General features: G+C 39.4%; 4 protein-coding genes across 4 annotated transcripts; all 4 read left to right on the top strand.

Annotated features, from left to right (window-relative positions):
- Positions 1-483: 483 nt before the first annotated feature.
- LOC109476495 lies at positions 484-3954 on the top strand. The gene is made up of 6 exons (XM_019777428.1): positions 484-535; positions 1138-2340; positions 2605-2673; positions 3331-3426; positions 3638-3687; positions 3943-3954. Exons 1-6 carry the CDS (start codon positions 484-486, stop codon positions 3952-3954), a joined length of 1482 nt encoding a protein of 493 aa, XP_019632987.1.
- Positions 3950-9421, top strand: LOC109476604 (tetratricopeptide repeat protein 28-like). The gene is made up of 4 exons (XM_019777595.1): positions 3950-4497; positions 5152-5280; positions 7033-7236; positions 7617-9421. The coding sequence occupies exons 1-4, from the start codon at positions 3984-3986 to the stop codon at positions 9404-9406; spliced, it is 2637 nt and encodes an 878-aa protein (XP_019633154.1). The 5' UTR covers positions 3950-3983; the 3' UTR covers positions 9407-9421.
- A 2134-nt stretch (positions 9422-11555) lies between these two features.
- LOC109476494 lies at positions 11556-15832 on the top strand. Its single transcript, XM_019777427.1, has 3 exons — positions 11556-11621; positions 12036-12081; positions 14637-15832. Exons 2-3 carry the CDS (start codon positions 12048-12050, stop codon positions 15830-15832), a joined length of 1230 nt encoding a protein of 409 aa, XP_019632986.1. The 5' UTR covers positions 11556-11621; positions 12036-12047.
- A 908-nt stretch (positions 15833-16740) lies between these two features.
- On the top strand, positions 16741-18585 carry LOC109476493 (E3 ubiquitin-protein ligase TRIM71-like). Its single transcript, XM_019777426.1, has 2 exons — positions 16741-16754; positions 16854-18585. Exons 1-2 carry the CDS (start codon positions 16741-16743, stop codon positions 18583-18585), a joined length of 1746 nt encoding a protein of 581 aa, XP_019632985.1.
- The last annotated feature ends 3490 nt before the right edge of the window (positions 18586-22075 follow it).

Here is a 22075-nt window from a genome sequence, read left to right as displayed (position 1 = left end):
GGGGGGTCGGGGGGTATACATCAGTGTAGAAAATCCAAACATATAGTGAACAGTTTACGAGAATCATATAAACTATTTACTATGTTTGGATTTTTTTATGACCAAGAAAATCAAGTTGAACATATTTCGCAAAAAACTATATACCACTGACAAAATCAGGTAGGAGGCACAGTTAAAATACAATTTGCTAATTTTGAGCACACTAGAATGTTTTTTATATAACATTAGTAACTTTGAAAATATTTACCTGTTATATGTTCATATGTATAACAATAAGTGAAGAGAAATTCTTACTTAAGCATTGACACTACTGAGCACACAGGCCTGGAGACCATAATATTGGCTTAGCAAACACACACAGTGTAGCTATCTGGTTAGTAAACTTGTGATCACATGACTAGTAAATATTAACTTCCCTCAAGTAGCCAACCCTACCCAGCATTCCAATGCCACAGTACAGGCAAACATCTCAACGATGACAAAATGGCTGCCGCAAGAAGTTTGGACAATGTTACTAGTAACTCTAACCAAAAAGGTAAGGAATTCTTTGCTTCTAAAGCAAAAAGGCTGAATACATCTTTATGATGGTTCAATAGAGATGAATTTTCCACAACAGAAATTATAATGGCAACGATAAGAAAAGAAAGAAATATAGCATGGAGGTGAAAGTTCAGTCTGGGAAAAGCTGGTGTTATCATTTTAGTAGTTTCAGACATTTTTATCCAAAATACTGATTGAAGTGAGGTAACACCAGGCAGAAACAATGTCAGACAACAGCAGCTTAGCAGTAAATATCATTTTATTGATTTCATAGCAATAGAAAGGTAAAACTGAAGTGTTTATTGTAACAGTATTTTTTGAGGTCAAAGTCCTATTTACACACATTTACTGGAGCCACCAGCTCACAATATAATGTAAGGGATTCAGTGGGCCACAAAACACAGTATATAAATCTACACAAAACAGTGTTCAAAGACTCCTTTTTTCTCTGAATATATTTGACAAAACCAAAAGAAAAGTTAAAATATTTTCCCTTCTGAAGAGGTTTTTAGACCAAGGCTTTCTTTCATGGTGGCTCTACATATATTCTTTCTTGGTGGATCTACATGTATAATGAAACCCACTTCTCTATCACAGATCAGCCTGCTGTGTTGCTGGTCATTGATAAGTACAGTGCATCTAAACGTGAAGCCTCCTCCCTCGACCAACAATTGGCAAAAACACTCCAGGAACATGTACCAGACATACCTGTGTTCTGTACGGTTTTACAAGCAACAGAAGAGGACAAACTTAACGCACAACAAGATGGAGTGGAACTGTTACTGCCTAAACTTGACCCAGATGACCCAAGAACCGATCCAACACTAGACTGGCTGACCTTTGACCACAACCTCAAATACCCGCACCTTCCACAAAAGGTTACGAGTATTGTGGGTCATACTGATGTTACAAGTAGGGCATCAGTGAAGATTAAAAAAGAACGATGCCCACATGCAAACATCATCCTCTTCACTGAGGATATACCGGAAGACACCGAGTACTACAAGGGAGATGAGAAGGCCATGGGCATTGGGAAGAAGGAAGACTCCATCCTTGAAGATGCACAAGAGGCTGATGTGGTCTTCTCTCTTGGAAACAAGATATTTGATCACTTTGAGAACCAGTTCAGAGCTATACCTGCCCCCAAGAGGCCTCGGCATGTCAAGTTTGTTCCAAGACCTTCCAAGATCTTTGAAGATGCACAGGTTGAATACAAGGTCACAGAGACAATGGTGGTCCTGTCCGTCGGTAGGGTGAAGGGTGTGGAGAAGCTGAAGGGATATGACCTTGCTGCTGATACCCTGAGCATTGTTGCAGAGAAGATCAAAATCAAGTGGCATGTCATAGGATTCAATAAAGATGACTTTAAAGCCACCAAGGCCATCCTGGAGCACTGTAAGTCAGTAAACTTACAGGTAACCTTCCTCCCCTATGGCACACAGAAGGACATCTGTAAAGAGATGATGAAGGCCCACCTGGTCCTGATGCCTTCTCGTGCTGAACCGTTTGGACTGGTCGGCCTGGAGGCCATCGCAGCAGGCGTTCCTGTTCTTGTATCCAGCAAGTCTGGACTAGCAGACTTCATCCATGAACATGTAGATGAACTGCATCATTCCATTGTTGACATGGATGGAAGTGATGAACGTGCCACTGTCAAACTCTTGGCTCAGAGCACTGAAAGAATGCTGAAACACAACAGAGCAGAGTTCAAAACAGCAGCAAGAGGCAAGCAGCAACTTCTGTCCACAAAGTACTGGGAAGAATTCCATCTGGAGTTCATCAGAGCCTGTACTAATACAGGTAAATCAATTTGTATTCTTGGCTATAGCAGCTGTTTATTGGCTGCCAAATGGATTTCTTAAAGATTCCCAGGCCACTAGGCCTTAGCAAAGAAATTCATAGAACAGATTTAACTTTCATTTCAAATTATCATCATTCTCATATAAAACAACATCTACACAGTCAGATACACATTTTGTATGTTGTACAATTCAATTTTACATTGTATACTTGTCTATCATATTTTGATCTTTGATTTGTTTTCTGAACTTGAACTGTATCCAGGTAAAGCTGAAGAACAGCCTGTTGCAGTCCAGGACCAAAGTGCTGTTCAAAGTCAGGAGACAGAGGAAGGTATGGTAAACCTTGAAAGGTAGTGTTTATCACCAAGATAATTTATCTTGAAAGTCATAACTTAAAAATGGAATGAGGACCATGGTATAGACCAGACCAACATGGAAATTTGACAGACCTCTCTTTCACTTTCATTGATTTTTTATTAATTGCAAGACTCCACTATAAATATACAACACAGTGTATATCTTTACATGTAATGATCCCCACAAATGAATGCAAAAATAGGTAAATATATAAAAGACTGCTTTGTTATTAGGAAAAATACAGAAACTCTTGATTAGCTTAATTCCATTGTTAGTAACACTTTATCAAGGCTTGTGCTAGACCATAGAAACTAGCAGTACACACACAAGAAAAAATTGTACCTATGGTCTTTCGTAGAATTTCGTAGAAACCACCAGACTGCTTTTTCCACCCCAAAATCGGACTGGACTGCTTTTTCCGCCAATCGGACTGGACTCCTTTTTCCAACAACCCGATATGTTTTATCTACATTTCAAGTTGATTCTAGCTTCTATAAGGAAACAGTTCCATAAAATCGTATTCCAAAATAACAGTATTGCAAACACCTGGTAAGTGTGCCTGACATTCCAGTGAGTGTGTGATTTAGTGATGATTGATTTACTAAAATTTTTTTAATCTCTACATGGCCAGGTTCTAATGCCCATCAGCCTGCACAAGTTCAGAAGAGGAAGAGAGATGCAAGTCCTACAGAGGAGAAAACTACTGTCAGGAAAGCTTTGAAACTTGGTAAACTAGATCAAGGGCAGTATTTCTGAAATTAGAAACATGCAAAATTATTACTTGTACCTGTACTGTTTACCAAAGGGCAATGTGTTTGTGTCATGCCCGTGGGTTAATACAGATATATAATGCAGTACTGTCATATATTATATATATTCTTTGAGAATGAAAATAAATGGCTTAAAACTTGGTGTTTTATGACAATGTTTGCTTTCAGGTAATGATGCACAACAGCCTCTAAAAGTCCTGGAGAAGAGGAAGAAAGATGTAGGTTCTCCTGAGGACAACAATGAACACAGGGAACTAGGTAAGATTTGTTTGATTTGTTAATTTGTAGATAACAGTGCTAATTTACTATTATCACATGCATAGATAACAGTGCTGTACCTTTATCTACAGGCATAGATGATGATGCTGTACTATCATTCACAAGTGTGCAATGCTTCATAATCCAGACAATTGTGGTAAAAATGATAATGATGAAAACTTAATAAATCCATGATTTTTACTTTTCTCTTACAGATCAGAAAGTAGAGCTGTCGATAAGAACAGAGAGTTCCTTCATGGAAGGAAAAACAGTTCCTCTCGACAGTTTATCCAAGAAAGAAAAAGAGATTCTTTTTGATAGACTTGAGAACATGATCACAGAAGATAAACAGAGTGATGCAGAATTTGATGAAATGATGGAGAGATACAGACAGTTAAAGACTGAAGTGATGAACAAAAATGTTAGTGTGGAAGGAAGGAAAATACTTCTTAGGATAATTGACAAGAATTTTTCGATAACAGTACTGCAAAATGGAGAAAGATTTAGGAAGACAATGGAAAGGTTTCATAAAGTGAAGCTTGAAATATTGGAGTTGTGTAAAGGAAGTGTTCTCTGTAAGGTGAGGTTCTACCATAGGGACAGTCAGGTAGAGTTTGTGTCAGCCTGTAGAGATGGAACCCTGTCGGCCATCCTGACTGAGGAGTACATCAGCCAGGAGTTGGTGGAGATATGTGGAGGGATGCCACTCCATGTGCACATTGAGGTTGATGAGGAAGACTTTCAGAGAGGAGCAGATATTTCGCATGGTGGTGAGGAATTTAGAAATATTTTAGGTTTACGCCAAAAAGCAGTTACTCAAGCAACTGGATATGATTTTGGAAATGGTTAGACGTTTCAGCTAGTATCCACTAGCTTTCCTCATAACTGCTTTTTGCCGTATCGTATTACCTGGATGTCTAACCTTCATGGACATATTTTAGGTTTTATCATAAGTATAATCATAAGATTTTTTGTCGTCAAGATAATGTTTGAGCAAATCATTGATTTTAACCTTCTTTCTGCTTTGGTATGTGCCATGAGTAAACCTATATTACTAATTAATAATTGTCACAGGAGAATAATTCCATAGAATAATTCAAACACATTTCATACGTGCCACTTACACGAGTTCAATTGAGGTTGTTTCAATTTTTTAAGGTACACCAAATTTCTGCAACTGCTGGCACAATAAAATACAACAGTAAATTCTGCATGACCCTTGGAGAGTGCTAGTTCCTTGGGTATCATATATATGTACATTACCATGATGAGCCACAGACTGGTAGCAAATTATGAAAAAAAACATCTCCTTACTGACAACAGGTACATGATAATCAGTCAACCATCTGAGTTTTCTGTTATCTCCACTCTGCATACATAATTTCAAAGATATATTTGTCTGATATCATATTTCTTGCCTTTAGAAACCCCTCCACATAACCATGGCCAGTCAACACACACTGTGGACCAGACAGCTGCACTCACAGCTGACAGTCAGCAGATGGAGCTTCTGCAACAGGATCCTACAACTGGCACCTCAAGTCCAGGATTTGGTAAGTACATTGTAGAAAATGTTTCTCTCTAAGGCTACACTGACTTCATCATTACCCTTGTGAAGGAGGTCAGTGACCTTTGACAGAGTATTGAAATCAAACACGTCTGTACATTTTACACTTAAAACTCACAATCCCTTTGCTTATTGGTGTTCAGTATGTCTTCTACTACATGTACAATGTAGTATGCACAAGATGATTCACATTTGTACACAATAGCAGTATACATTTGTACATGTACATATTTTTACCTCCATGAAAAATGGAGGTATTGTTTTTGGCGGCGTCTGTCTGTGTGCCTGTGTGTGTGTCTGTGTGTGTGTGTCTGTGTGTGTGTCTGTGTGTCTGTGTGTGTTTCCGCAACTTTGTAGTCAGCATAACTTCATAACGCCTTTATGGATTGTGATGATATTTGGTATGCTGATAAGTCTTAGGAAGACAAAGGTCAAGGTCAAATATGGGCCTCCTGGTGGATGACCTTGGTACTGCAGCAGAACTTCCGGTTTTTGTATCTTTGGTCCTGAACATGCTATGGTCTTGAATTTTTGGTGACAGATAGCTTTTCCTGTCAGGAATAAGTGGTGTGGGTTTGGTCCCCCTAGCAGCTTGTTCAGGAACTGCAGGGGACTTTCGGGCGAAATCTTTGAAAGCCAATAAGTCCAGATAGGAACAGCGTATTTTCATCATTTTTGGTGTGTAGGTATCTGACAGAGAGATGTACATAATTAACTGCAAATTATGCAAATGAGGACTTTATTTGCATAATTAATGAGGAAATTCTATAATTACAGTGTTTTACATTATAGAACTTTCATACCTGTAATGTGTGTAACCTATGGCAGATGGAACATCAACAGATACTAATTATGCAAATGACCTAATTTGCATAACTAATGCAAAAAATCTATGATTTCTCAATGGTGAATGATGGAATGTCATACTTGGGACATCTTTAAGTTAATCAAAAGTTAACATCACGATGCATTTATTATGTTAATGCAGGGTCATTTGCGTAATTAAAGAAGAAATTTACATTTACGTATCAAGCCCATATTTCATGGAGGTATGAGATCTCGGAACTCTTGTTGTAGGAGTGTTTTTTGAAATAGTTGTACCGGTATTACATTTTTCAAAAAATTTACAACAAATATACCTTTAAAAAATGTAATATTTCACAGAACACCCCTATCTTCAGGGACAGTGGTCATTAATCTCGATGGCTTTTCTCAAAGCAGTTGTTGAGTTACGTGTTGTTTTATTGCTCCTTGTCTAAAAGAAATGGAAGTGCTTCAAATCTAAAAGAAATGAACTTTGTTGACAACATTGGGAAATGTTTTGATTATTATTATAAATCACAGCCTCTACCACAATGATAAATACATTCGCTGGCCTGTTACAAAACAGATGGCACCCTGTCTGAGCCTAAGCTGAGGCGAACAGTTTATTTCAGAAGCTGCTTTGTAGGCAAAAAAAGGTGACTTGTGCAACGGGCAACCTGGCGTTTCCCACAAGTCTCACACAGAAAATATGACTTGTGTGTAAAAGTGGGTATTTCGAACCCTGTCTAATGACGTAATCACAATGATGAAGCATCATATATAATGCTTCTTAATGGATGCATGTATTTTTCACATACAGCAGAATCTGGTCGCCCATGTTCACAGTATTTGAGGCTATACAATTTATGTCATGTAGGATGCATTGCTGAAGTTTGCATAATGCCTACCTAGATACTTATTCATATTCCATCAGATAATCAAGAGACTACAGATTTTGAAGAACCTGGTGAAACAGATGTGCCACCGGAGATCTCAGAACTGGTCTCACTGGACATCAGGGAACTGGAACAACTGATGGGAAAACCCAGGAAGAAAACGTTCTCAGTGAGCTCTCAGTCATCTGGGTATGGAACAGGCCCTTCTGGATCAGCACCCAGCAGACCATTCTCATATACAGGTACATGTAGGGGTATGCTCATATAATTTACTAACAACTTTGGTAATCTATGCAAGTAAAGCTATGTGACAATAATAATAGAGACAATTATAAATTGTGCATGCTTGTACCTCTTTGTAGCAGGACCTTTAGAATACATTGAAGCATTTTAGTAACTACATGGACAATGTCATGTAACAGTAACTGTTGCACTAATGCAAAGGTCAGAAAGTACTAATAGTACCCCATGGTGGTAATGCCAAATGACATTATATAAATTAAGAGAAAGCAGAGAAAACACACTACTTATTATAAGTACAATGTATATCATCATGTGCAACAAGAACTCATGATCACAACACTAAAAATCAGTTGAGTGAAAGTTGTTGTTTTTTAACTAGGTGAGATTGATACCAAGGACACACTGGAAGTCAAAGGTCTCCTTGCTGAACTCAACACACCTGTGGTAAAGCAAGACAAGGCACAACAGTTTGACCTGTACTGTCAGATAGGAGATCTCTACAGGACGAAACTACACAACTCACACTCAGCTCTGCAGTATTACCAGAACATGTTAGAGTGTTCTCAGGAACTGTCAGAAGATACAAAACAAGCCAAGGCCTACAACAGACTAGGTTTAACATGTGATATCTTAGGTTTGCCACAGGAAGCCTTTAGAAATCATGAGAAAGCTCTGGCTATCTATAAGATAGAAACCAAAAATGAAACTGACATTTGTGTAGCTTACAAAAACCTGGCCTCGTCATTAGCACTGTCAGGTCAAGTGTCAGATGCAAAAATTAACTACGAATCAGCCTTGGCTGTTGCCATGGAGACAGGAAACAAGACCGAACAGATGGACATTTACTGTAAGCTGGGTGATTTACACAGGGAACAGTTACATGAACCACAGGAATCACACAAGTACTACACAGAGATGTTGGCACTAGCCAGGGACTTGGGAAGGAAGGATTGGGAGAGTCTGGCTTACAACAGACTTGGGCGTGCCCGTTATGACATGGGGGAGCATGAGGAAACTTTTGAATGGGACAAAAGGGATCTTAAGATGAGCCAAGAAAGTGGAGACAAGACTGGACAGATAACAGCACATCAAAACATAGCTGATTCCTACAAGGCACTGGGTAAACTGGACCTGGCCAGATCTCACTATCAATCAGCAATGACCATCGCCATGGAGACAGGAAACAAGGCTGAACAGATGGACATTTACTGTAAGCTGGGTGACTTACACAGGGAACAGCTACATGAACCACAGGAATCACACAAGTACTACACAGAGATGTTGGCACTAGCCAGGGACTTGGGGAGGAAGGAAGAGGAAGGGGATGCTTACAACAGACTTGGACTGGCCCATTATGACATGGGGGAGTATGAGGAAAGTTTGGAGTGGCACAAGAAGGACCTGAAGATGAGACAAGAAACTGGAGACAAGACTGAACAGATAACAGCACATCAATGTGTAGCTGATTCCTACAAGGCACTGGGTAAACTGGACCTGGCCAGATCTCACTATCAATCAGCAATGACCATTGCCATGGAGACAGGAAACAAGACTCAACAGATGGACATTTACTGTGGGCTGGGTGATTTACACAGGGTACAGCTACATGAACCACAGGAATCACACAAGTACTACACAGAGATGTTGGCACTAGCCAGGGACTTGGGGAGGAAGGAAGAGGAGAGTCTGGGTTACAACAAACTGGACCTGGCCAGATCTCACTATCAATCAGCAATGACCATCGCCATGGAGACAGGAAACAAGACTGAACAGATGGACATTTACTTGCAGCTGGGTGATTTACACAGGGAACAGCTACATGAACCACAGGAATCACACAAGTACTACACAGAGATGTTGGCACTAGCCAGGGACTTGGGGAGAAAGGATAGGGAGAGTCAGGCTTACAACAGACTTGGACTGGCTCATTATGACATGGGGGAGTATGAGGAAAGTCTGGAGTGGCACAAGAAGGCCCTGAAGATGAGGCAAGAAAGTGCAGACAAGACTGAACAGATAACAGCACATCAAAACATAGCTGATTCCTACAAGGCACTGGGTAAACTGGACCTGGCCAGATCTCACTATCAATCAGCAACGACCATCGCCATGGAGACAGGAAACAAACAGAAACAGGAGGACATTGCCAAGAAACTGGCTAATCTGTAACAAAGCAGGACTGATAACAACTGTACAGTACAAGAGTATAAAACTGTATAAAGTAAAATGACTAAACTTGTTTAACGTTAATGACAATATACAGGACAAAACTCCTATTTACTAGTATTTCAAAAATGGCAGCTGCTTTAGTTTTGCAGTAAATTTACAGCACAAGTCACCAGAGACAGCATTTTACTTTTGTAAGTTACATCTATAGATGCTAAATCTGTACCACTGTGGTATCTGGGACACAATATGATGTTGAACATATAACATTACTACCTCACCTTTGCAGTAAATAACACATCAGGATAGACCTTAACAATACTGTTAAAGAGAAAAGGAATGTAAACAGTATTCTCAAGATTAAGACACTGTACTACATGTTTGCAGAATTGATTATAAAACAGAAACTCCAGTCTACAAGTCAAATGATGACATATATTAAAGTAACACTCAATTTTGGAGATATGATGAGCACAGCATAACTGTGCATTATGTGGGTAAGCAGGCATGGAAATCTGTTGACCCCAGGTGACCTGACTTGGGGATCCAGGAAGATTTGATAATCTAGATTAATATTGACTTTAAAATCGGGAAATAAAAAAAAAGGAATTCCTTCAGCTTCCCTTATAGTCTGTAGATTTGTGGTGAAAATGTTGTGCAACATTACTATAACTCAAGTCTGACCATTACCTCCACCAATCCCATAGCATACTCTCCATGCATGCAGTACTGTGACCCTCCAAAATTAGGTTATCAATTTACATTACAAAAACAAAACAGAAACACTCACAGATCTTCAAAGGCCTTTTCAGCAAATCAGAAGACATAGTACAGTCCCCTGACATGCAGACTATAAAACAGTGACAGTCAGAAGGAGGAGAACGCTGGTTCAAATTATACTGGTTTGAAACTTCCCTCTTCGCGCCATGTGTACATGTTGTTGTTGTTGTACCATCTTCGCGCTATGAGAGATGTCAAAGGTCGCCAGACCAGTCCATTTGTAGAGGGTCGACCAAAGAGTTTACGGTCAACAAGAACAGATGTAAAACAAAATTAATTGTATCCTGGCTGCTTACAATGTAGTGAGGTATGACATGGCTTTAGAAAAGAGTAGAGCACACATGCTGTAACAAGATCTGACATTTCTTTCTAGAATTCAATTAAGTTTTCACAAATTTGTTATCCCATTGGTGTATTTTAACCTTTCCTGATAGAAAGTCATATTGACAAATTTTGAAAGTTACATAATACGCAAATATACGCAAAATCCATTTCACTTTTATTTGTATTTCTACACGATCATTTATTGACCATTATGGTTGATATTACGTTGGATGGCATTTCAATACTAACGACAATGTTGGATAGTTAAGTTATAGGCTAGGAAAAAGTATAACTAGAAGAGCAACATTTGCAAAGCAAATGCATATTAACGGTGCACACCCCAGTTCCGTGGTAGTCCGTGGTGACATTTCTCATAAACTGCCACGAAATATCATTAAACATTAACATAGCTGAAGAAATGGTGATTTTGGGGTGAAAATTTCTTTTGGTTTAAACGATGTTTGCCTAAAACATGACATGACTTGTGGTCGGAAACCCGAAAATAGTCGTCTTTCGGGTCGAAATTTAAAAAAAAAAATCAATGATTTAACATTAACAGCTAATATTAAAAGGGTGTTAAGACGAAATTTACCATTTAATCGATAATCCTTTTTGTTTATTTTCAAGTGTTTTACGGGTAGTCCAAAACAGGCCAAACTTGCGTCTTGTAACCCGATACGTTTTCGAACGCGCCTAGCAATGGGAAAGAATGCCGTAGTGACAGACCGTCGTGATATATACCCCCAGTATATGTTGGCTTTCCCGCCAAAATTTGACAAACATCGATGAATGAAAAAAAAAAAAAAACATTTTACCGGAAAGCTTTCATGTATTTCACCGCGAACTTCAATGTTCAAAGTTGACTCATTGAGACCTTTGTCATTTTTTCCTCGAAAACTTTGTATGAAGGGAAGATTTCATTAGTTGGTAACTTGTGTCCAGCTACATAGTATACATTTTGTACGACCGACAAACTTCAGGGTTGCGCAGTTGGCCATCACGTGACTGTCGTTCCCAAGCGTAGGGGACATGTACCCTGGGGACGAGTTCAACACGTCACGGGACAGCGGTCGTCGACAGCGATCCCGGTCATCATAGCCGATACCATGAAAAGGTACCTTTTTCGAGTTTAACACAGGTATGTCGGGTTCTTGACCATGACAACATTAAAGAGTACGTTCTTGTGGCGCTACCCACAACAAGAGTTTCTCTAAAAATTGCAAAGCTAAACTTTATTGTAAACTTTCAGCACAGCTTTAAGAGTGGGTGTGCCTCGTTTCCGGGTACATGTAATTAACAATAACAACTGCAGAAGTCCCAGAAAACTTTGACATTTCGAAGCACCTGTTACACTTTTGTCCTCAAATCGTCTTCACGACCATCTGAAGATTTGTCTCTTCGTATTTCGTCGACCAAACTCAACCTAGACTTTACAATATTCATGGAAAACGTTCAAGTCCTGACCGTATCATGATACTTCCGCGTTTGTCGTCTTACCTATGCATGGATCTTTTTTTTCTCTCACCAGAATTGAGGCAACATGGAAAACCTACAAAGGACTGGGACAAACATGGGTAAGTCAGCACTCGTAGTCTTAGCATACAGAGTTTTGAATTATGACAAAAGTTAATTGTCTTAAGGCTATTCATCTGAGTTTAAAACTAAGCAATTTATTCGTATGAATTTCACATATGAGCAATGTGAAATTCTCAATCTCGTATGAAATGGCCAGTACACATGTTAACTTTATACATTTTAGTACTGCTTAGCAAAAAAGTAGTCATTCTTTCTATGAAATAGTATGAGTAAAGATTGAAAGATTCTTTAATACGCCATTGACTGTCAGACTCTGAGGCTTTTTGGCAACGCCTCAGGGACAAGCCTAATAGTATGATTTGAGTCAGTCTTTATGAGTCAGGACTTCTTTTTTGCACAATGACTGTTATTGTACACGAATGTATAGTGAATATCTGTTTGTCCTCAGAAGTAGATTGTCCCCAGTATAGGCCTCAGAGGCACCTGTTTACACCAGAAGTAATATAAAGTTTTGAGATAACAAACACAACAACACTGAGTGGGCAGTACCACTGAACTCCATAAACAACAGCCATGTTGTTTTAGTGAGAGCAAAATAAACTGCAATACCTTGTATGATTGTTATGACCCCAAATAGAACACATAAAATGATCACAAGGACATACAATATTGCATATGATAACGTTACATTTATTTTACATCTAAAATAGTTACATGCTACATGTATATGATGTTTGATGACCCACCTGCTCCTGTATATGGTGTGATAACTGGCAGTCTTGTCAGTTGATATAAAAACCTCATAAACCCATGATAACAGTCTTCCAAGACTGGACTGCCAATGATAATAACGTTACTATTATTTATTAATAGCAACTGACAAGGCCTTATCATACCATATACACCAAGGGGCGGGTCATTATCCCTTAATTATCATATAGCCAGGTGGCATTGACTAATCAGAAGCCCCGTTTCTTATCGGTTATGACGCCATAGTGTCATAGCATGTTACAAGTATCATCTCAGGAGGTCTTTATTTCATAAGTGGTTCTTTGTTACAAGATACATGTAAAGACCACTTGACCATTATGGGAGTAAACCATTATGCAGAGGGAGACTACTCTTTTTGCTAACATTTAAAGCATGTTTCCTTGTTGAATAGTAATGTTTGCAGTCTTGGCATCAACTAATTCTTAAAATAATTCATAACAAAATGAAGACCATGTCAATACATGTGAATTTTGAGCAGAAGAAAAGAAAACATATTTTGCACCACCCCCAAAATTAGTAAATTATTTCATGAAACATCCAAATGATCTGAGATGGAAGACTGGTAAACCCAAATGGAATTCATGTTCTATTCCAATGTTTCGGTCATGAACTAATATGAACCCTGGTAGAATTTGAACAGGTAAAAAGATCACAGTCAAGGGCATACATTGGACAACACAGTGTCACAATTTTCCTTGAAGAACTGACAGACACAACCAAATCTTTTATTTGGCCGACGTTTCGGTGACCAATTCTGTCACCTTCCTCAGGGCAATTCTGACTGGTTCACACTACACTGCAGCACAGGTGTCGCTGCTATAGATGCATTCCCAAACGTACAATATTTACATTGGCCTAATAAAAGACTTGGTTGTGTAAAACGAGTCTCTTTACTCAGTGACTTACCAACCTGATGAAACTATTTTACAGATGCCTGAGGCTAATTTAGACTCAATATGAAAAATGCACAGGAACATTGGCTAGTGGATGGGAAAATAGGGGAATGACTGTAATGGTTTGTTATACAGGAATGTGTCACTCTTTACTGTGTAATTTTGTAAGTGCTATATGATAATAAGGTTAATGACCCGCCTGATCCTCGGTGTATATGGTGTGTGAAAGGCTTGTCAGTTGCTATAACCACCTCATAAAACTACCTCATTCGGTATGCTCACTCGGTGTTTTTTTTTGGTGATGAGAGCAACTAACAAGGCTTTATCACACCAAATACAACATGTACACTGAGGATCAAGCAGGTCATTAACCCTTAATTGCCATATAGCCTATTCTAACTTAGCAAAGTTAGCAAACTAATTAACTTAACAATGTAGCAAACCTCCGCAGTATATTATAATTATAAGGCCTGCATGTTTACAAATTGTAGGCTTGGCATGAACAAACTTGGTCAGCATTACTGCGGTAGCATTGGTCAGGTTTGCATCTTCCCATTCATGTTGGTCCTTGTTGTCTCCTACAGGTCCTAGTGAAAGACAAAAAAAAACAGAGTCAAAATTTGTTTCGGAAAGTAATATTCCATTACTGCATTGTCCATTGCTTGATATGTCGAACACAAACCAGGGTCATGTACTGTAAATCAGTCAACCGTATTGGCTGGGGTGTTAACGAATTTAACCTCACCTCTTGTGAGATCATTATTCACCACTGATGAGGTTATTGCTAATTAGAAATGAGGATTTCTGATTAGTTGATGTCTTCTGGCAATATGATAATGACAGTTATTGTCTTTTTTTAAAAAAGACTTGTCTAAAAAGATTATGATAATTGTTCCTAGATTCATAAGTTATACCCATTTTCCCCACAGATCAGTCTGCAGTCTTGCTGGTCCATACTGAGTATGGCGCAGATAAAGTTGGAAGCTCATTCTTAAACCGACAGGCGGTAGAAACAATCAGGGAACGTGAACCAGACATACCTGTCTTCAGTACTGTTTTACAAGCAACACAAGACGACAAACAGGATGCACAACAAGATGGAGTGGAACTGTTACTGCCTAAACTTGAGCCAGGTGACCCAAGGACTGACCCGTCACCAGACTGGCTGACATTTGATCATCGCTCCAAATACCCACATCTTCCTTCAAAGGTCAAGAGCATTGTGGGGCATGCTGATGTCACAAGTAGAGCAGCACTCAACATAAAAGAGGATCGCTGCCCAGAAGCAAAAGTCATCCTCATTCATAACGACATATCAGATGATACACAGGGAAATAACTCTGCCTTTCAAAATGCACAAGAAGCTGATGTGGTCTTCTCTGTTGGAAATATGACATTTGACCACTTTGAGAACCAGTTCAGAGCTACGCCTGTTGACAAACAACCTAAGCATTTTGAATTTCTTCCAAGACCATCCAAGATCTTTGAGCACACAAAAGCAAGCTACAAAGACACAAAGACAATGGTGGTTCTGTCCATTGGTAGGGTGAAGAGTGTTGACAATCTGAAGGGGCATGACCTTGTTGCTAAAGCCACAGACATTGCTGCTGTAAAACGGAACATGGAGTGTCGTATGAGGGGAATCATTGAAGAAGGCTGTTCGGCAAGTCATAAGGACATTCTCCAGACACATTTCAGGACTACAAATTTGAAGCCCACCCTTCTTCCCTATGGAACACTGAAGGAACTTCACAATGACATGTTGAAGGCCCACCTTGTGGTGATACCGTCCGAAGCTGAACCGTTTGATCTTGTTGGACTGGACGCCATCGCCGCAGGAATTCCTGTCCTCGTGTCAGATAAATCTGGACTGGCAGACTTCATGAATAAGATATCGACAGAGTTTTACCATTCCACTGTGCCAATGGAAGGAAATGAGGAGGGCAATGTAAAGCAATGGGCCAGGTGCATCGAACAAGTACTGAGTCACTGTGAAGCTGAGTTTGAAAGAGCAGCAAGATGTAGGGACAAGCTTCTGTCTTCAAAGTACTGGGAAGAGTCTCATCAGCAACTCACTGACAGCTGTTTACAGGGTGAGTCACTACTGCTTGCATATCCTGGATAAAAACAGTTGATAGAAATTGTTTTTATCTGTTATTTTACATTTGCTGATCATTAGTTGGGGTGGGTAATTCAAGGTTACTTTTGATAATGGGCTTTCTAGCTGCTAAGGTACTGCAGAGGCACTTTCAGTTTTGGTATGTCCGACTAGTGGTTTGTCCTGAAAACAAGGTCAAGGTATTTCAGTAGGTTATGGCTAAATAACAAAGAAGGTACGAGATCTTTCACAGACTACATGTACATTTTTGTCATTTAGGTGACAAAGCACAGCAAACATCTGAAGTTGAAGTCCAGACACAAAGTGCACCAGTACATGTGGAACAATTCATTCCAGACAAGAAACCATTGGAATCAGGTATGAGCAACGTATTCTTCAGGACGGTTTGGTGGGCACACACCAGTACTTTTTCTGTGCATGGTAGTACTACTAGTAGGCAATAAAAAAAGTGACAAAAAGGTTAAGGGTTTCAGGTTTGAGTTCACATCTTTTTATGAAATGGCAACTACTAACTTGGCTGAAGAGTGTATACTAGATGTGTATTTTGGGAGAAAATTGATTTTGGACCAAAGCCTTATGTATTAGTGGATATTCCTCTGCATTAAAAGTTATGCATCCTTTGCACCTTTCATGCATTGGAATTTTCTTTATAACTTTCCTGATAATACATTGTTCTTTCCAACAATATCAGTTATTTTGGTGTCTAAATTATACTTATAGCTTATGGGTTTAATTCCAGTGAAAATGCCCAATTTCATTCATTTTCATCAGAAAATCCTTTTTTCTCCTAAAATGTAGTAACAATAACATTTGAAAAGTTAAAGAAAATTAAATTCTGTTGTTCTTGTAGTGAGAAGGATATCCTTTATTACCATACACATTTTTGGGGGCTTCAGAATTATTTTCTGAAAGAGATGGTTGCGTCATTGTGGGTGTGCAAAATCAACTCGAGACCCAAAATGAACTGGGGATAATTTTTGAAATTTCCAGTACATCAGTCTGACACATGTGTACTGTATACCTGGAGAGAGTTCTGTCCCAAACACATTGACCAGCGCCTGACGTTCTACTGCCAACCCTGTGCCGAGCTCGTCTGCCGAGACTGCACCATTACCGAGCACCGCCCAGGACTGAACCACAACCCACAGGACCTCAGTGATGTCACACAGAAGTTCAAGGCTGAACTGCAGATGTTAGTGAGGCAAACCCAGGATACAGCTGACACTTTGACAAAAACTAAAGCAACTGTTGATGAAGAACTCACAAGCATCACAACAAACTGTCAAACAGTAAAAAAAGAAATGTTGCAACATTTTGCACAGCTGAAAGCAAAACTAGAAAATGCAATGCAAGAACTTACAGACAGGCTAGAGAAGATGGAAAAGACCCAAAAGGAACCGCTCTTTGCAGAGATTAAAGTCTTGGAGGAGACCTACAAATCCACAGAAGATGAACTAAAGTTCTGCAGAGATGTTCTTGCTCGAGATAATGATGTAGAAATCCTCACACTTGGACAGCAGCTAGAAAATAGGCTTAAGGTTTTAAGTGCAAAGCAGATCTCACATGGAGGATTGAAAGAGCAGATATCATTTCAGCCTAAGACAGAGATGTTCACATGCAATTTAGGGTCTCTTTCAGTGTGCAATACAAGTATTCTAGTCACAATTCTCCCTGTAGAAAGCCTGCCAACTACAGTCATCTTTACACCACAGGAAGGCCATTTTCAGGGAACTCCACAAGTCACAGTCACCTCCCCTGTGGGGCAGTGTGCTAGATTAGACACTACAGAAACGAGTGAGGGGGTGTTTGAAGCAGTCTGGAGACCACAAACATCAGGGAAGCATGAGGTGGGGGTGACTACAAGAGGAGGGGCTCGTGCTACAGGGGGTGGGGTGAGTTTGTGTTCCCCTCTCATTGTAGATGTGCACAGTAACAACCCTGTGCTGAGGTTTGGTCAAGAGGGAAGCCAGGAGGGGCAGTTTAACAGACCTACAGATGTAGCAGTCAGTGGGGACAGGCTATATGTGGCTGATGCTTGGAACCAGCGTGTTCAGGTGTTCGACCTGAGTGGGAACTTAGACTTCTCATTTCATACAACTGCAAACACTGTATCAGTTGCAGTTCATACTGATGGCACCATAGTGGTGAGATCTGGGAAAGAAGTGATGGCATTTTCCCCATCGGGAAAACTGCTGCACAAATTTCCTTTATGTGAAAATTGCACAAACCCTTTCGGCCTGGCAGTACAGAAGGACGGGAGGGTTCTTGTAGCCGATCGAGGTAAACACAGCATTTTCCTGTTTGAGGCAGATGGGACACTAGTGAAACAGATGGGAGGGCAGGGGAAGGGGGAGGGACAGTTTGACTTGCCCTGTTTCATCTGTGTGGATGAAGAAGACAACATCATTGTAGCAGAAAAAGACAACAGCCGTGTTCAAGTGTTTGACAAGAATTTTAACTTCCAACACAAGTTTGGTCAGAAAGGTAGACAGCCACAGGACATGTGGGACCCTACAGGGGTATCAGCTGACAGCAGGGGGAACATAGTTCTGGGAAACATTGGAATGGAATCTAATGTAGGTGGTGTACAATATGGCAAGAAGCTTCAGGTGTTCCGCCCAGACGGCACCTGGGTGTCCACCATTAGCAGTGAGGGGGACAAACTGAGCAAACCCCATGGAGTGGCTGTGACAGAGGATGGACATCTGTTTGTAGCTGATCCAAAAGACCACTGTATCAGGAAGTACAGATACATGTGAGGGACTTGCCTTTTTCTGTGTTGAAGACAAAAATCATTAAATTGTAAATTAAGACAAATGGGCTATGTCACTATCTAGACTACCAATTTATTGACCATGTAATTTGCACTTAAGAAAATGTTCTTCCATACAGGGTTTGTAACTTAAGCTTTCCTAGTGATAGAGAAGACAAATAGCATATTAGTCATGAGTTAGCTAGTAGAAGAGCTTCGAATGAAACCTCATCCATGTTGGTATAATCCATACCGGGGTAGTAACTGTTGTTGTACAGTAGAATTTAAGCTTTGTTCCAAAACAACAAAAACAAGAATTCTGAGAGTGTAAAGTTCCTCTCCTTTGTCATACTTTATTTCAACACGTCCTCATTAATTATGCAAATGACCTCTACATTAACATAATATAGGCATAGTGATGTTAACCTTTAAGTAACTTACACATGTCACAAGGTATAATTCACCAATCAGAAGTCACAGAATTTTCCCATTAATTATGCAAATTAGGTCATCATTTGCATAATTGGTATCTTTTGATGTTCCAGCTGCCATAAATTACATACATTACACGTATGAAAGTACTATTATATAAAACACTGTAATTATAGAATTTTCTCATTAATTATGCAAATTAAGCCCTCATTTGCATAATTTGCACTTAATTATGTACAACTCTCTCTCAGCTACCTAGACACCAAAAATAATGAAAATATGTTGTTCCTAACTGGACTTATTGGCTTTTAAAGATTTCGCCCGAAGGTCCCCTGCAGTTCCAGAACAAGCTGCTAGGGGGACCAAACTTACACCGCTTATTCCTGACAGGATAAGCTACTAGTATCTGTCACAAAAAAATCAAGACCATAAAATGTTCAGGACAAAAGATTAAAAACACCGGAAGTTCTGCTGCAGTACCAAGGTCGGCTACCAGGAGGCCCATATTTGACCTTGACCTTTGTCTTCCTAAGACCTACCAAGGTACCAAATATCATCACAATCCATATAGGCATTCTGAAGTTATTGTGCGGAAACACAGACACACACACAGACGCGCCAAAAACAATACCTCCATTTTTCATGGAGGTAACAATCAACATGATTTTCAGTTGATCTTGTTGAGCTTCATTAAATGACTGCTTCATTGTATTTTCTGGAGTCTGGGTGCATGATGACATCCTTCTGTCCTATCTACATCAAGAACCTTCCAGCTTAGAACCTTCCAGCTTTGTCATCGCACATGATGTTGCTTTTCTAACAATAGATCTTCAACTAGGTGGGTCATCTAAAGAGGCAGAAAGTTCTTTAAATGATGACAATATGGCTGAATCGACAGACCAGTCTGAGACTGAAACGGCATTGACAGAAACACCTGGCCAAGGAGCTGGACTTTTGTATCAAGTATCACCTCAATTTGTTGGTATGTTTAAAAGGTTCTGATAATGTTGATTGTAATGTAAAAAAATGACTAAATATTACCTGAGTCCTTATGATAGAAACAACTAATGCAGTGTGCAATATCATGTTGCCATTACCACAAACTAGTCTGACACATGGTGAGATTGGGAAACTTTGAGAATATGTTGTGAAGTGTTAAGTAATACAGTATTCTTACAATTAAAATATTCAGTACCTGATATTTTCATCAAACTAGTTTAAGTACAAAGAAATTTCGATAAAATGCAACAAAACAGCTAGGGGAATTACATGTATACCTATCAGATTCTGGATTAAATGTCACGATTACAGTGCACTTCAGAATTTTTAAATATATTACTGTCAGACATTAGTAATATATATTCATACAATGCATGTAAAATACAATGCTTGACAGAAAACATCAGTGTCAAAAGTAAAATTTTGTAACTAAAATCAATACTGAGTTAAAACTTTAAGTTAGTATATATATAAAATGTCCATTCCCTGGTTCCAGGAGGACCTCCCCTACTTCCTGTTGTGGTGGACATTGTTGCACAAGTACTACCAAGTGTTAAGACCCCAGAGGACATGCTGGATTTTGCATCTGCATTAGATACTCTTTCTACTGTCACAGAAAGTGGAGATGAGACACTTCCTAATAGTCTATTGAGACAGATTAAGGCCAGGACAAAGAATATCACAGATCTCAAGACAGTAATGAAAGCTATTGAGAAACTCGAGAGATTTAAAGATACCAAAGTTATCTATGTACAGGAAGGTAGCTTAATCTTCTACCTAAAATGTGCAGACATGTCGGGGTTAGGGGACCTCTGGTTCATGTACAGAAGTGGAAAACTAAACAACATGCTTCACAGTAGTTTGGTAAGTGAGGAAACCTTACAGCAACTCTGTGCTGAGAGAATCTCTGTGAAGACAAACATCAACATTAAGGACTTCAGGAAGGCACTGGTCTACCTACTCACCACATCTTCTGCAGAAGGTAACTTCATAACAAACACTTCAATTTTTAGTAAAAATGTAATAAAAAATGTAGTAAAATCATTCTTTATTCACAAACAAAAGAAAGAAACATTGATCCCAGGTCACATCGGCCATAACTGACCGAACATGCAGGGAGACATTACACATACATGTATAACACTATACATCAGGACATACAATATTGCATGTCATTTCATGTCATTTACCTTTAATAGTCAGTATTTGGGGCGCAGAACCAAATCAGTTAATTGACTGCACGGAAATGACTTCTGACCTGCGACCTGAGGTCGCATTCGGTTTCCGTTCTAATAGCGTGCTTAGTACATAATGTCATGTAATGTCACCCGTCACAGCCATTTAATTGTATCTTTTTGATAGTCTTTAAGCATTTATAGATGAATTTATAAAAGCAAAATTAAGCAGATTATTTGTTGAGGATATAATATTCTAAGGTAGTCTCTGTGCTTTTGTTTTAATTAACATTTTAATCAATGTAAAATGTGTGAAATAATAATTTTTTTGTACTTGATGTTTGAAGATCGGCCGAAACCAAGACTACCCCAAGAGTACCCCCTCTACCAGCCACACACCCACACCACTACCAGTGTGCTGGATGTACTTCATCTGGATGGTACAAACCTGACAAGGTCTTCTGGGAAACAACAGGAGCTACACATCCTATCAGCTACACAGACTGAGGACAGTGACAATCTCCAAGCAGCAGGTAACAAATCATTAGTTATGAGAGGCATTTATAAATATCAAAGAGTGCAATATTTTTGCATCTGTCGATCATTCTGTATAATACTGTCATTATCATGAAGAAGATCATGTATCATGCATGTAGCCAGCATTTTGAATGGGGGGGGGGGTTCTTCCCATTGTCTGAGTGACCAGCGAGTGCCGTAGGCACAAGGGTTCATTATATAGGTGGTCCAGGGGCATGCTCCCCAGAAAAATTAGATGGAACTTTTTATTCAATGACAAAGTGAGCAGTTTTTCTAGGATTCCAACCCCACTGGTGATACAAATCTTTAAAGGAAAAATCTACTGACCTTTGCTAAAAAGTGACCCCCTGCATG

This window comes from Branchiostoma belcheri, unplaced genomic scaffold (genome assembly GCF_001625305.1).
Source record: "Branchiostoma belcheri isolate BF01 breed outbred unplaced genomic scaffold, Haploidv18h27 scaffold38, whole genome shotgun sequence".
Taxonomy (NCBI): domain Eukaryota; kingdom Metazoa; phylum Chordata; class Leptocardii; order Amphioxiformes; family Branchiostomatidae; genus Branchiostoma; species Branchiostoma belcheri.
Note: the sequence above shows the minus strand (reverse complement) of the source record. Positions and strands in the feature narration are given on the sequence as shown.